The sequence below is a fragment of the Halichoerus grypus genome, chromosome 13 (assembly GCF_964656455.1).
Source record: "Halichoerus grypus chromosome 13, mHalGry1.hap1.1, whole genome shotgun sequence".
NCBI classification, from domain to species: Eukaryota; Metazoa; Chordata; class Mammalia; order Carnivora; family Phocidae; genus Halichoerus; species Halichoerus grypus.
Genome location: NC_135724.1, coordinates 78430857 through 78445985, shown reverse-complemented (window position 1 = coordinate 78445985; position 15129 = coordinate 78430857). Strand labels below are relative to the sequence as shown.

The window sequence follows — 15129 nt, the reverse complement described above, 5'->3', positions numbered from 1 at the left end:
TGGAGAAACAAAGCAGAAGCAGGGGGAGCTGGAGAGGGAGAAGCAAGTTCCCCGCCGAGCAGGGAGCCCGAAGCAGGGCTCCATCCCAGGGCCCTGGGATCATGACCTGAACTGAAGGCAGACGCTTAACCAACTGAGCCACCCATGTGCCTCGAGATGCAAAATTTAAATAACTAGAGCTACACATGTAGACCAATTAAAAACTGTATTTACTTATTTTTAAAGATGCTTTTTAACAGAGAAAGCAAAGTCCTTATTAATCACATCATTTACTAAATAGATCCGAAGAGTCAAGCTAAAAGACGTTTGCATTTTTTTTTAAGATTTTATTTATTTATTTGTCAGGAAGAGAGAGAGAGCACAAGCAGGGGGAGCAGTAGACAGAGTGAGAAGGAGGCTCCCCATTGAGCAAGGAGCCCGATATGGGACTCGGTCCCAGGACCCTGGGATCATGACCTGAGCCAAAGGCAGACGCTTAACCAGGCATCCCAACATTTTCTTTTTTTTTTTTTTAAAGATTTTATTTATTTATTTGAGACAGAGAGAATGAGAGAGAGAGAGAGAGCACGTGAGATGGGGGAGGGTCAGAGGGAGAAGCAGGCTCCCTGCTGAGCAGGGAGCCCGATGCGGGACTCGATCCAGGGACTCCAGGATCATGACCTGAGCCGAAGGCAGTCGCTTAACCAACTGAGCCACCCAGGCGCCCAACATTTTCATTTTTTATAGTTATTCCAATTCTGGAACAGTCTATGAGTTAGTGGCTATAGAAACCCAGAGAATTTCTGAGGATGGGAAAACCAATTCCAGTAACACTAGAGATGCCTTAAACCAGACTCAGACCTTAAAGAAGAACAGAGGACCAGTAAGTAATGACAAACTCACCCATTCTTGTCCAAGACCTCAAACCCATAGATATCCAGCAATCCGATCACAGTTTTCTTGGTGAAATCCTAGTCAAGGTAACACACATTGCTTGTTGTTAGGTCATTTACTTAATGACTCTTAAGACCCACTAGCTGCCTCCAAAGCTGGGACTTGCTTATACAGCTCACACCTTCTCTCCTTCCAACATTGGCTCACAGAGGAATCGTAGGATGGAAATGAATTTCCCAGCGCACTCCTCTGGCTTGAAGCCTCACAGCATCCCACTGCGGGTTCTGTGTCTACCCACCCGAGAAGTGAGACCTTCCCCTCCTGATTCATTCCCTTGCTTCTTCTCGGTCTCCCGAGGCCACATCAATCCCAAAGAGCGAGCAAGACCTCTACAGACAGCAGCAAAGGAGATGTTTATCCAGGAGACAGGACAGGTGGTTTGAATATCATTTTAAACAGAGGACTAAGTGCTGTCAGACAGGATGGATATTTAAAGAGATTAGGACTATTTTTTCTGAAAGGGCCACAATTTAACATCCTGTATGGTATCCTGAGCCTTCCAAATCTGTCCTTTACATACTACCTCCTTGAGTTTTACAATAATGTACTCTGTGCCCCAGCACCCTTTCCTTAATTTCTAGCTTTGAATAAACTCCCCGCTTATTACTTAAATAATTCCACTTAGGGTAAATTTGAAGGACTCATATTTTTTTCTTATACATGTTAAAACATACTACTGTTAAAGTCAAAAATTTCTGTGTACAACAAAAGCCATCTGGCATACTGCAAATACTGTGCATCCCACACTTTGAGACACAATCATTTAACGGGCATTTTTGTGAGCCTACTGTGTGCTGGAAATGTAGACGCTGAAGGACACCAACCCTGCCCATCAGTAGCCAACGGCTGATGCTTACAAATTCTTTAGAGTGATGATGTCAGTTATAAAACATTACCACGTTACTGAGAGTGAGTCAACCAAAAATATGTGGACGAACCTTGTTCACTAAGGAGGAATTGATTTTGTTGACCAGCCATGTAAATGTTCGTCCGTAAACGGCCTTGGCCATTGCATCTCTAGCGTAGACAGAGAGTTCTAGTGTCAATGGGCATATTACCTGAGAACAACAACAGGTGCATCACTATAGTGGTTTAAAAAAAAAAAAAAGCCCACCCCCTCCTGAGTTTTCAAATTAGCCTTTAATGACGGCCAGTGAAGGATATGTGCTGGGGGGAAGACACCAACCCCACCTGCAAGCATCCAGGCAGGAGCTATTTCTTGAGTGCCTACTACGTGCCAGGCATGGAGCTGCTGAGATACAGCCATGACCGAGACAAATAGTTCTAGCATCTGTGGGCTCACAGTTTGGGGATGGGACATTCACGATTCACACACAGTCATGCTGCGAGCTGAGAGCAATGTGAGGAGATACCTACGGTGCTTTAGGATAGGGGTGGGGTGATCAGGAAGGCTCTTTGAGGACATGACCCCAGGAACTGAAGGATGAGAAGGTATTAATTAGAGAAGCACAGGGAACTGTGTTCAAACAGAGGGAACAGGATGTGCAAAGACCTCATGGAGGAAAGGCATGGTGAAAGGGAGGCATGGAGAGTTTGGTGTAATTGTTGGGGATGGGGAGGCTGAGGCAGGAGACCCCTGCAGGAGCTGGAAGGCTGGGGTCTGGCCTCCTCCAGGACCACCATCCTGCTCTTCTACGAGGCAGGCAGCAGCCGTAGCAGGGAAGGCAGGTACATTTCCACCTAGAGCCATTTTTACCTCCTCAGTTTTGGCTTCAATCTTTCTGTGGGTGAGAGCTTCCAGAAGGATGGACGGGTGCACCCCCAAGAGCTGTCAAAATGGAAACCAAAATGCCATTCAGTGACTGGATTGGATTTTTTGCCAATGTACAAAGAACTGGTGCAATTTCCAGACCCAGGATTATATGCCCTGACTGATAATCTTGCTTAAATGCAAAACAGATCACGTTCGATCTTTTGACAAGCTGGCTTTTGCCCACTCCCTCACCTGTCCCCACGCTCTTTAATTCTCCTAGGCAGTATCAGCCGGATGGACCCGGTGTTAGCCACTTGGGACCTGGGCATCCAGCTACCTCGAGCTCCCCTCTCCTGCCCTTCCACCTCCAAAAAGGGCCGGGCCTTTCCTGTGCTCTTCAAAAGTGGAACATCACCTTGGCGATCCATTTGATCTCATGGGCATCCGGTATGGTGGCACAGCCTTGGTGGTTCTCTTCAAAACCAATGTTCCCGAGGTGCAGGACGCTGGCGATAATCCCGAAGAGATTCTAGGAATGTGGGAAAGGGCGAGGAGAACAGGGAGAGAAGGGCAGCCACCTAACTGATGAATGTCATCACAGGACAGGTGTCAAGGGAAGAGGGATAAAAAGCCTCAGCACAGGGTGGGGAGGATGCCTCCCCCAATCTCTGACACAGGACACTTCTATTTTTATATCTTCCCCACCCCTCCCCACCAATAAACCATTTTATATGCAAATGTCATGATCCCAGATATATACAGATATATATATATATATATACACACACACACACACATATATATATATATATAATATTTTAAATTCTGGCTCTTGAAAGAATAGTTTTAACCATCAAAAAAAAGGGGGGATATAAAAACACAATGTTTATAAAGCCACAATTTGCTCCACTTTGTTCAAAAATAGAAGTGTAAATAAATGATAATCCTGCAGTTCTAGAACATCTAAATATTTGAGATTGAATTTGAGAGAAGGAAGAAACATGACCTCCTCCTTGCATACAGCACTGGGAAATCTTTTGTCTGCCAGATGAAATGCAGAACGCACAGTTAACATTTGAATTTCAGATAAGCAATGACTAATTTTGGTCCCAAATGGTACCCCCAAATAATGGTGACCATTAAAATGTAGCTAGCTGTGCTGTGTTTTTATTGGCTGAATCTGGCAACCCTACTAGGTGGCCACCAAGATACCAGGATTGTTTTGTCAATCCCAGACCCGACTGACCAGCAGTTCCGCCCTTGGGGCTCATACCTCGAGGTCATCTTCAGTAAAATCGATGACAGAAAAGGCACTGGAAACAGTTTTCCAGTTGTTCTTGTCGTTGATAGACGACTCTTTGGCACAATGACCCTGTTGACACAGAATTGGGTTGCCTAATGTCATTTTTATAAGGGCAGTGAGGCATGCCCACACCTAGTCTTGAATTGAAATGGTTTTCTCTACCAGCACGCAAGAGCTGGTTCTATAATGTTCTGGATTGTAAAAAGGTAGGTTCAACTAATCGTCTAGCGTAGGATGATTTGCTAACTGCTGCTTTTTTCAAATTTATTTAGAATTTTATCTCTATCTAGGGAAAACTTTCAAAGGTACACATTTCAAATGTACACCTTAGTATATCTCTTTGAATGCATTTTTTTAAATAGTTTTCCTTGTCCTATTTGCCAAATAAATTGAAGATGTTTGACTCAAGAAACATCTGCTAAAATAAGCAGGGAGAGGACAGCACTGAAATTCAGAAAGCATCCTGATGCACTTACAACCTCCAGCAGAAACTGCAGTGCAGGACTAGGTAAAAGGAGACCCTCACTCAAGAAAATAAAAGTTTGGCATTTAGAGAAAGGCGGGTTATATGGATACCGATCACCAGCAGAGAAGTGATGAGACTTCCCACTACTTTAGAAGTTGTCTTTTAGATAAGACACACACCACCAAATGTCACAATTTAAAGGGAAGATGTTCTAGATGAGGATTTTTTTTTAATTTTTATTGTTTTGCTTTTGTAGTACAAGGTGTTTCCTGGATTCCTGGGCATCTGAAGATTTATCATCTTCAAAGATTTTGCATGGGGAAACCAGAGGTGCCATAGCATGAAAATATTCACCAGTGAACTGGCCGCTGTTAAATCTGCATCCTCCCAAATATCCCTTCCCATTCAACCAGCAGATGTGCTCCCGCCCCTAAGGGTGGGGCCAGCTTAGGTCAGTCCTTGGAGGACACCTAGAGGTTTAGAAGCAGTGTGGATATACTGCCAAATAAAGCCACAAAGTTTGTCAAAGTTACGGGAGAACACAAAATTGAACAAAATAATACTGGCGAATTGCTTGAACTATTCCCAAAGCCACTGTGGCATGAGGATCTGTCCAAATTAAACAGACTAGAAAAAAAATCTGCAAGGATAAAGACGAGATACATTCCAAAAGGGAATGATTTGAATATCAAAGGGTTGGGAGAAGCCCTTGGGAAAAAGAATGAAGCCCACAAATACTTTTTATAAATTGACCCTCTCTGATCATGTTATAAAAAGTCAAATGTGATGCTACCATACAGCTTTGTTAGAAAAATTAGGTCCTTTAAAAAAAAAAAATCAAATTTGAATTACTCTTCATTCTAACAATTAGTACAAAGTCTGTAAAAAGGAGATTATGGGATTCTTTTATCTTCATTATATAGCTTCATTTTTCAAGATCAATTTCAGTCATGTCTACTCTTCCTCCATGACTCACTATGAAATGTTGGTCCTTCTTTTACAAGATCCACTTCATAAGACCTTGTTCTCTTTCTCAAATGATGTCCCCACTTGCACTCTGCCAAGTGACCTCCATTTGAAGCCAGGCCCAGTAAAGAAGAGAAAAATCCAAAAATCTTGGGGCAGAAAGGTGCTAGTAACATCAAAGACTGGTAGGTGCTATACAATCTAGACCTTCTAGAGCCTCTGTGCTGGCTGCAGAAGAGCAATGGTAGGGGAGGAGGTTACATTCTGAAATTCCATTTCACAGCACTGGATCCCAGGACTGCTTATGGGAATCGCCTGAACTCCTTCTGTAAGGAAGTATGTTCATTTTGCTGCCAACAAGTCTCAGAATAGGAGGCAAGGAGGCGGAGAGTCTTTTCCTAACTAGTTTTGAAAGCAGAAGGACGCAGCACAGGTTGTGGACACGGATGGACAGGAAGTTACTCTCACACCTAGACCAGCAGTTCTCACTTCCGCTGTGCATTAGAATCACCAGGGATTCATTTAATTACACTGAATCACAGGGGAGCGTTTAATACAACCCTGATGTCCACGTCCCACCCTAGACCAATTCGATCTGAATCTCTGGAGGGTAGGGCCCAGGGGTGGGTGGGTGGGTGTGTGTTGGAAAAAAACCTCCTCAGGTGATTCTAATATCAGCCAGTGCTGAGAACCACTCACTTAGAGATTGGTTACTTTACCAAGATGATCTACCATCTACCTGCCAGGTATAAACAGAGGGGTTATGCTAAGTGTCAACAAACCAGTCCGTAGGATTCCTCCAGAATGGTAATGAGAAAGTTCTTGACCATCCCCTAGAAACCCCCACTAACACCCTTGATCCCCGCCTCCAAAGGGCCACCCAAGCCAGGTGCTGGTCTTTCCAACCTGGGAGAGGTATTTATACAGCCGGGGGTCCCGCTCAAGTCCCAGGTAAGCAAGGAGCTCCTCTTCACCACCCTCCAGCAGCTGGTAGAAAATGTGGAAGTTCCTCTCGCCCTGGTTTTGATAGACGACTCGAGACTTTTCTATCAGGTAACTGATGATATGCCCGCCTACAGGAATGCCCTTGAGAACACAACAGAAAAATGCACAATGACAACAATAACTAAGCCATTCTCTTGCTGGTGTCTTCTGAGGAACAGAAATGCTGAATTCAAATAATGATTCTTCTAAGCCTAGTGTTTTCTGGGCTCATTTTAAAAATATTTTTGCCTACCCTGAGGTCATGAGTGATATTTTCTATACTTCTGTCTAGAAGTGTGATTATTTTACCATTCATGTTTGGGACTGGGATTGAAATTTTGTGTATGGAGTGAGGTAGAGGGTCAAAGGTCGTCTTATTCACATGGATCTCCAATTGATAGCACCATTTATTGGAAAGGCAATCCTATCCCTATTCAATTACAGTGGTGTCTTTGTTATAAGCCAAGTGACCATATCATACGAGGAAGTCTTTGTAGACTCCATTCTGGTCCACTGGCCGGTTTATATATCCTTGTGCCAGTAGCACACTGTTCTATTTTCTTTTAAAGATTTTATTTATTTATTTGAGAGAGAGAGAGAGCACAAGGAGGGGGAGTGGCAGAGGGTGAGGGAGAAGCAGGCTCCCTGCTGATTAGGGAGCCCGACATGGGACTCGATCCCAGGACCCTGGGATCATGACCTGAGCCAAAGGCAGCCGCTTAACCAACTGAGTCACCCAGGTGCCCCCACACTATTTTTAAGAATATTCCAGTAGAGGATTTGTATTCCAGAACATATATAGAACTCCTGCAAATCAATAGGAGAAAAACAACCTAATTAAAAGTGGGGCAAAAGGCTTTAACACAAAATTTTTAATTGGCCAGTTATCAGGACTTCATTTATAATCAGGAAAACACAAAAGTTAATCACAGCTGGAAACCACTCTACTCCACCAGAATGTCTCAGACCAAGAGGACTGGCAACACCAAATGTTGACAAGGGTGTAGAGAACCCTGCTTGCAACGGGAACTGTTATTGTCATAATATTGCTGGCAAGAACTCAGCAACGCCACTTCTGAGCATGCGCCCAACGTAAGTGAGCGCTAATATCTACTCAAAGACACGGGCAAGGAAGTTCAGAGCACTATTTGCAATTGCCCCAAATCGGAAAAGCCAAATGTCCATCAACAGAACAGATAAATAGTGAAGAGGTCACATAAGCCAAAAATGCCCAACCGCTAAATGAAGTGACATGAATGAATCTGACAGAATGTTGATTGAAAGGAGCCAGACACAAAGTAGAACATACTGTATAATTCTATTTACATGAGGCTCAAGAACCAGCAAAATTAATCTGATTATAGAGGTCAGAACAGTTGGTAACCTTTGGGAAGGCAGGTATTTTCAGAGAAGGGTAGGAGATTCTTCTAGGCACTAGAAATTTTTATATCTTCTTTCATACACTCTTTTTAAAAGATTTTATCTATCTATTTGTCAGAGAGAGAGAGAAAGAACACATGAGGAGGGGGAGCAGAGGGAGAGGGAGAAGCAGGCTCCCCGCTGAGCAAGGAGCCTGATGTGGGACTTGATCCCAGGACCCCAGGATCATGACCTGAGCTGAAGACAGACACTTAACCGGCTGAGCCACCCAGGCATCCTTAGAACTTCTTCTATCTTGATCTGAGTGTCGGTTATCACAGGCAGATACACACACGTAAAACTCACCAAGCTGTACTTACGACTTTTTCCTTTTTAGTATGTGTGTTGAATTTTAATAAGAAGTTTTAAGACAGATGTAACTATTTAATTTTTTCCAAAGTCTAGGCACACTTCGCCAGAAGTCCACGTACCAGGCTCCGGAAAAGCCTTAGCCAGTCTGTCATCACTACACTCAATGCTCAGCCAACGACTGTTCTCCAGTCCAAGTGACGTGCTTTGTCACATGCAATTCTATGTCCTTGAGAACTCTGTCGACCCTCCCCGACCTGCACTAGCCCCGTTTAAATTCTGTGCAACAACCATACTCTTTCATTAGGGATGGTCTCTGGTTGCTTCCATCCCACAACTGCAGAGCCGAGTAGTTGTGACCGAAACGATAGGGTCCACAAAGTCTAAAAATTGACCACCTGGCCCTATCTGAAAACGTTTGCTGACCTATGCTGTATAATTATGCATGCCTAAACAATACATTGTTTACATGGGATTGTTCTCAGGCTTTGTAAGAAATGGCATCACCCCGACACACAGGACATTCCTAAGACTTGACTGTGTTATGTGTAGCTAGATGCCATGCATTTGCTCTCGCTATGTGACGCTTCACGGGGTGGACATCCCACCATTTAGCCATTGTGTCAATGGACACTCAGTCCTCCAAATGTGTTGCCATTTCCAGTCCTTTTACCATGATGAGCAGTGCTCTTGTGGGCATGCTTGCAAATCTATAGGAGTATCTCTAGCGGTGGAATGGCTCCACCTTAGATTATGTGGATTTCAACTTCCACGAGATAATATACTGTTTTCCAAATGGGCTGCACCAATGTACACCCCACTGGCAATGTGTTAGAGTTCCTAATTATCCACATTTTCACCAATAGCTGGTATCACCAGACTTCTCAAGTTTTGCCCCCCTAGAAAGTATGAAATGGTATCTCATTGTGGTCTTTATTTGCATTTCCCAAAATAGCCCTAACCCTGGACTTTTCAATTATTTGAGCCAATAAAGCCCTTCCTCCTTTAAGGTACCTTGGGTCAGGTTTCTGTCACTGGTCAGTTATGGGGTCCCCATGAAGCAGTAATAGGAACTTCAGTGTACCTTATAGTCAAACTGTATGTCCATGTATTTTCCAAATCTGCTGGAGTTGTCGTTCCGGAATGTTTTGGCATTTCCAAAAGCCTTGGAATACAAAGTGAAGGAGACAGGGACAGACTGAACCAAATTGTGATGAATGGTCATTTAAGCTCACTGTGCTCGTCAACTTCCTAACCCCAAATGCCATGATTATGAAAATGGAGGAGAGAAGGGGAGCCAGGGATGAAAGCCATACTTTATCTTCTAAGAAGAAACCACTAAGTATAGAGGATTTGATGCCAAATACTGGGATGGAGCTAGAGTGGAGGGAAAAATATCTTCTCTGTGGCATCCAATCTAGGAATGACTATGGACAGCTATAGAGGAACCCACGTCCTTGCTCTTCTAGAACATACAGTACCAGACCCCTTTTTATATCAAAGAGGTAAATTGTTCAGACCATAGGTCCATTGGGTAAATTCCTTCAACCACAAACATCTTTAACATGAAGGGCAACAAAAACCCAGAATAAAACACCTTGTTCAAAATCATCCAGCAAGTCAGTAAATTGCAATGGCAGAATAATCAAGATGATTCCAATTAAATAAGAAAAATATTAATGACTTTAGTGCCTACTAATTCTGCCAGGTGCTTTTTATGCATCCATCTTGTTTTAGCCTCAAAATCTCCCTAAGGGGTAGAAACTGAATAGACCCATTCCACAGAAAGGCAAACAGGATCTAGGATGTGGAGTGGTTTGCTGAAACTTGCTGGCACATGGCTGCCCTGGGATTGGCAGCCATGCCTGCTGGACGTCAAAGTTACACCCTTAACCACGATCCTGCCCTTGAGACCCCTCTGCTTAACTCCCGGATGGTGACCTACCCATTTTGACTGACCTGCCCAGGCAGAGGATTCTTCTTGCTGAGTAACCTCCCTAGAACTGCCCCTTCCACAGGTCCTCAAAGATCACTTACCTCCAACACTGGATTGGAGAGCAGCAGTCTGTCACGGGCTATTTGTAGCGACTCGGTCATTGGGCAGGTCACAGCAAAATACTGCAGAATCTTCTTGGAGGCCTCTGTTTTCCCTGCCCCACTCTCTCCAGAAATGAGGATGAAGTGGTTAGTTAGCTCAGAGCACATCATGCGGTACGCGTGGTCGGCTATCGCGTAGCTGGAGAAGGAGTGGGGCAGAAATGGAAGGAGTGCGAAGTGGCCGGGATGCTGCTTACTCAGTGGTGACGTCATCAGAGCTCCCTGCCTCCAGGAAACCACATCCAGACAAGCGGTACAAGACACTGAGCTCAGATGTCAGACTCGACCACAACCCTCTGACTGATCACGCATAAAGTGTTCTAGAAATCAATACTCAAAACAGTTGAGTTAAGGGCGCCTGGGTGGCTCAGTTGGTTAAGCAACTGCCTTCGGCTCAGGTCATGATCCTGGAGTCCCGGGATCGAGTCCCGCATTGGGCTCCCTGCTCGGCAGGGAGTCTGCTTCTCCCTCTCCCACTTCCCCCCTCTTGTGCTCTCTCTCTCAATAAAATAAATAAAATCTTTAAAAAAAAAAAAAACAGTTGAGTTAAAATGGAGAATGTGAGCAATAATGGACATTTCCTAATGGAAAGAATTTATTTGGAAAAATCCAACATTTCTTACAAGAATAAGCCAGATATTAAATTATATCCCCAGGAGATGCTCTATTAACTGTATGTGGAAATAACATCTTGTCTGAATATTTTAAACGCTCAGTGGATATATTAAGATCTCATGTTTCCTCTTTCCCTCAAAACCTACTGTATTAAGAGTACAGAGACAGGAAACTGAAAATATCTTAAAAGCTCTGTGATATCTAAAGGACAAGACATAAAACTATTATAAGGGCTTTATCTTCAAGATCAGAAACCAAAGCATGAAAATCTCCCAAGACACTAATCTTCCCACGTGGCGGAGTTTGAAAGCTGGCTATTTTTTTTTTTTTTTTAAGATTTTATTTATTTATTTGACAGAGAGAGACACGAGACAGGGAACACAAGCAGTGGGAGTGGGAGAGGGAGAAGCAGGCTTCCCGCGGAGCAGGGAGCCCGATGCGGGGCTCGATCCCAGGGCCCTGGGATCATGACCTGAGCCGAAGGCAGCCGCTTAACGACTGAGCCACCCAGGCGCCCCTGAAAGCTGGCTATTTGGGAAACTGTTGGTGGTAGTGATGCGGAAAGGTTTATAAATGCCTTAGGAGGCGAGTAGATGAATCACCAAGAAAAATGGAGGGAGAGCCTAGATACTAGTCCAGAAGTCAACCAGGGAGAACTGAGAAATTCAGCAAAGCCTGAGTCACATATAGATCAGACAGGAAATTGCTTGTCCTATGGATCTGAAGTCCTGCTACCAACGGGGATGCTCCTTAGCCGCCATGATACCCAGACACCAGTAGATGGCACTATAGCAAACCTCTTCGCGGAAAAGACAGACACCTCTCTAGCCACGCCCTCGGATCTCTCGGTAGTTACAAAAGATTCCACCTCTCGTGATTTTTAAGCTGAGACTCAACAATGATCTGATGTTTTCTGCTGCACTGAAAGACATTTCACAAGAAGGCAGCAGTTTAAGTGAGGTACAGAACCTAATGAGCATTCATCGAGGATTTGGACTGATGGGTGGGTGGATGAGTAGTAAGGAGGGAGAGATAAAAGAAAAAGAGGAAAGAAAGAGAATAATACTATTGATGACCCTCGTACGTGCTACTTACACATGCGGTGGCAGTTCAAAGAAATTGACCCCTTGATAAAGTTCCATCTGGCTCACAGTGTAGATTCCAAGCTCCTGGTATGGATTCACAGACACAAGGAGGGTCCCAATATAGGTCTAGAGGAACAGACCAAAGCACAAGTGAGGAATTCTGGGGTGCAAATGGCTATAGCCAAAGACCATCACATGCTATGATCCCCATGCATTCATTCCACGCTGGGGATATAAAACAATAAATAAGACAGGTGGTGTCTCTGCTGTCATGAAGCTTCCATGTGTGTGCATGGGGTGGGGGAGCAGGGCCAGACAACCAACCAAGGGATCAATACTGCTTCAGTTAGAATGGCAAGAAAGGTGTACATAGGGCAATGAGAACGCGTGTGACTCAGGAAGGCCACCTTAGCTGTTGGGCTTAGGGAAGTCTTCTTTAAGGGGGGTGACTCTGAGCTGAGACTTGAAAGGATGAGGAGCCAGTCATGAAAAAAGGAAGCAGGAAAGGGCAAGTCGGGCTGAGGGGACACATGTGGCAGGCTGACTGTCCTGGAGCCCAGTGGGGGAGGGGAGAACGGAAATGGTAAGACCTGATGTCCGAGAGGGAGCAAGTTCAGATCACAGGGCATGAAGAATTGGGGGTTTATTCCAACTGCAGTGCATGGTGGAGACACCACTCTCCCTACTGTATGAGATGCCTGCCTTAAGCTGTTATGTCAAATGGATAGCTTTAAGAAGGGAGCACCTCGGTCTGATTTATGTTTATATGTGTCGCAGAGGTCTCTCTGGTCACTGGGTGAAAGCAGGGTGGGTATGCATCCCAGCCGTCCCCAGTTGGGTAAAACACTCCCGCTGCTATTTCCCTGGATTTCAATGCGGGATTCTGTTACGAGTCAAGTTTTTCAAGTGCTTCCATTTGTAATAAAACTACTAATGGAAAAGCTTCTTGGCATACAGTTATGAATAAACAAAGCTCTAACCTCTGAAAGAGAAAAGAAAAAAAAGAAAACATTTGGGCTCCTTTGAAAATGCATCCGGAGTTTTCCAATTCTGAGTTTGTTATGGGTTTTCATTCCAGAGTCTCCATTTTGGAGGTTCCCAAGGTTATGCTAAATTACACCTGAAATCATGCTCACGAACGTTTCTAATCTCTAGGACCAAGTCACACAGAGAACTAGAACAGATAAGAATACCATATTTTGACTAAAAATCTGTGTTGCTTCCATCAGTAGAAATCTTCCAGGGTAGAATATAGTTTCTGAAGTCTATCTGTTCAAACTGGAAACAATTTATTCATGATGATCCTATCATCCCATGTATACTTCTCCACACCACGCTCTTTCTCCTTTGCTCATGCATAAAATCTATTTCCACAATTAAAAATATATACTGTGAGAAGCCCTTTGCTTATTTCTCCTAGTAACCTTGGTTCCAACATGCAGACTAAGTCACAGTCACCATTAAGAAAATAGCTGCGAGACAAATATTTTTACATTGTTTTTGATTGTCTAATTTACCCTGAGCAAAAGCTAGTAAGATCTCAATAAAGTTAATTACATTTACTAACACCCCACCACACACAGAGAGACACTGTGGAGTTTACCCTAAAGGAATTTACCTGAAAACTGATCAATCAAATCAAGGTGGGGTGATAAATGGGGAAGTTAAAAACTGACTACCACTAGAAGCAACCAGACCAAGCTAAGAACAGTTCTGGTAAAATGTTGCAGCCTTGAAGATTCATGGGAGGCGGTGGACATCTCTTATGCTTGCCTGTCTGGTATCTAGGCCCCCTTCTTCCAGCAGATTCCTTTGAGGAACCTTCTCCAGGCCATATCCTACTGTCAGGTGCACACTGGCCTCGCCCCTCACTTCCAGGACTGGGCCTGGGTAAATAGCCTGGCCAATCAGAATAATCCTCATCCTAGCTACGGGGATTGGTTCAGAGGTAGAGATATGACCCCACATGGGTCAATCAGAGGCAACCAATGTCTATGTCTCCGGGAAGACTTGCTATAGTCTGAACCAACATCAGCCTGGTCCTGCTGACCACCTTGTCACCTTGCAGAGTTGGCCCCAGAAAGAGACCATTGCAAAAGCGAGCAGAGAGGTGGGAAACAGTCCTCCAGATGGAGAAAGAGCCCTCAAGGCTCTTCGAGACTCATCACGCTAGACCCTAGATCTATTTCTGGCCCCTAAAGTGACATAGGTTGATAGATTCCGTCTTGGGGGTTAGGCCTGTTTAAACTGGGTCTCTGTCACTGGCAGCCTTAAAGGCCTAATACAAAGGATCGGGGTGCATCTGGCAGTGGTCCCTTCACTCGTCCCTTTAAGGACTAACCTAACAGATTTTGTTCACTATCATCAAGGCTGTGAAGACAGGCAGGGGTGGGGTGGGGTGGGGTGGGGTGGGGGTGGGGAACCACGAGTCTAGGAAAACAGCTGAGAAACGGGTTACGTTACATAGATGAGGTTCTCGCTGAAACGCTTGCGAAGATTGTCCAGAAAAGCAGATTCGCTGGTGTAGGCGTCCAACAGCACAAAATCCTGCACTCCAACCTTGTCCCTGGCCGTCAGCGCGCCTTCCATGTGCAAACGAATGTGCTTCCTCCTCACTTCTTTCTGCAGCAAACAGAACATTCCTCAGCAGCTCACTTATTCTGGAGTTCCTATTGCTCATGTAATAAGGACATAACAAGATACTCAACCCTGGGGACGGTAGAGCACTGAGATGAGATTTGCTCTCAGTTAAGAGTCTACCATCTGGTTAGGGGTACAAGGGGATGGTAATAAAAGCATTAACAGTAACAGCGGCAGCTGACCAGAGCTGAGCAGGTACCCTGTTAGGTACTACGCTAAATACTTGACCTGTATTATCTCCCTTAACCATCATTCTGACCCTATGAAGTAAGGGCTATTACCGTGCCCATTTAACAGATGTGGAAACTGAGGAGAGACATTACAAAACATGCATATGTCCTGCCAAAAGGGCAGAGCCAGGATACGAACCCAGACAGTCTGGCCCCAGAGCCCGCTTTTCTGACCATCCCTTACTCAACTGGATGTTAGTTGCCCAAATTTGCTGTGTAGTTCTGACATGAGTGATGAGGAGTTTGGTTGGAACGGGAATTTCTTGTTTCAGGGGAGTGAGTACTCAAGGAAGGACAAACCTGGAGGGTCGTCTCCCCAAGACTGGGCTTCAGACCTCCCTGGAAAAGGAGCAGTTTGCTCGCCCACT

At 44.6% G+C, this 15129-nt stretch overlaps 1 protein-coding gene across 1 annotated transcript in view; it reads right to left on the bottom strand.

The window, feature by feature from the left end:
• Positions 1-14564, bottom strand: part of MYO1H (myosin IH) — a 44308-nt gene extending 29744 nt beyond the window's left edge. Inside the window, exons 1-10 of the mRNA XM_036085977.2 lie at positions 14355-14564; positions 11902-12017; positions 10132-10330; positions 9179-9259; positions 6289-6468; positions 3921-4019; positions 3063-3176; positions 2651-2722; positions 1872-1991; positions 883-950 (exon numbers count right to left, since the gene is read on the bottom strand). Coding sequence (XP_035941870.2) covers positions 883-950; positions 1872-1991; positions 2651-2722; positions 3063-3176; positions 3921-4019; positions 6289-6468; positions 9179-9259; positions 10132-10330; positions 11902-12017; positions 14355-14531 — 1226 coding nt within the window. The 5' untranslated portion in view covers positions 14532-14564. The remainder of the gene's footprint in view (positions 1-882; positions 951-1871; positions 1992-2650; positions 2723-3062; positions 3177-3920; positions 4020-6288; positions 6469-9178; positions 9260-10131; positions 10331-11901; positions 12018-14354) is intronic.
• Positions 14565-15129: the final 565 nt, after the last annotated feature.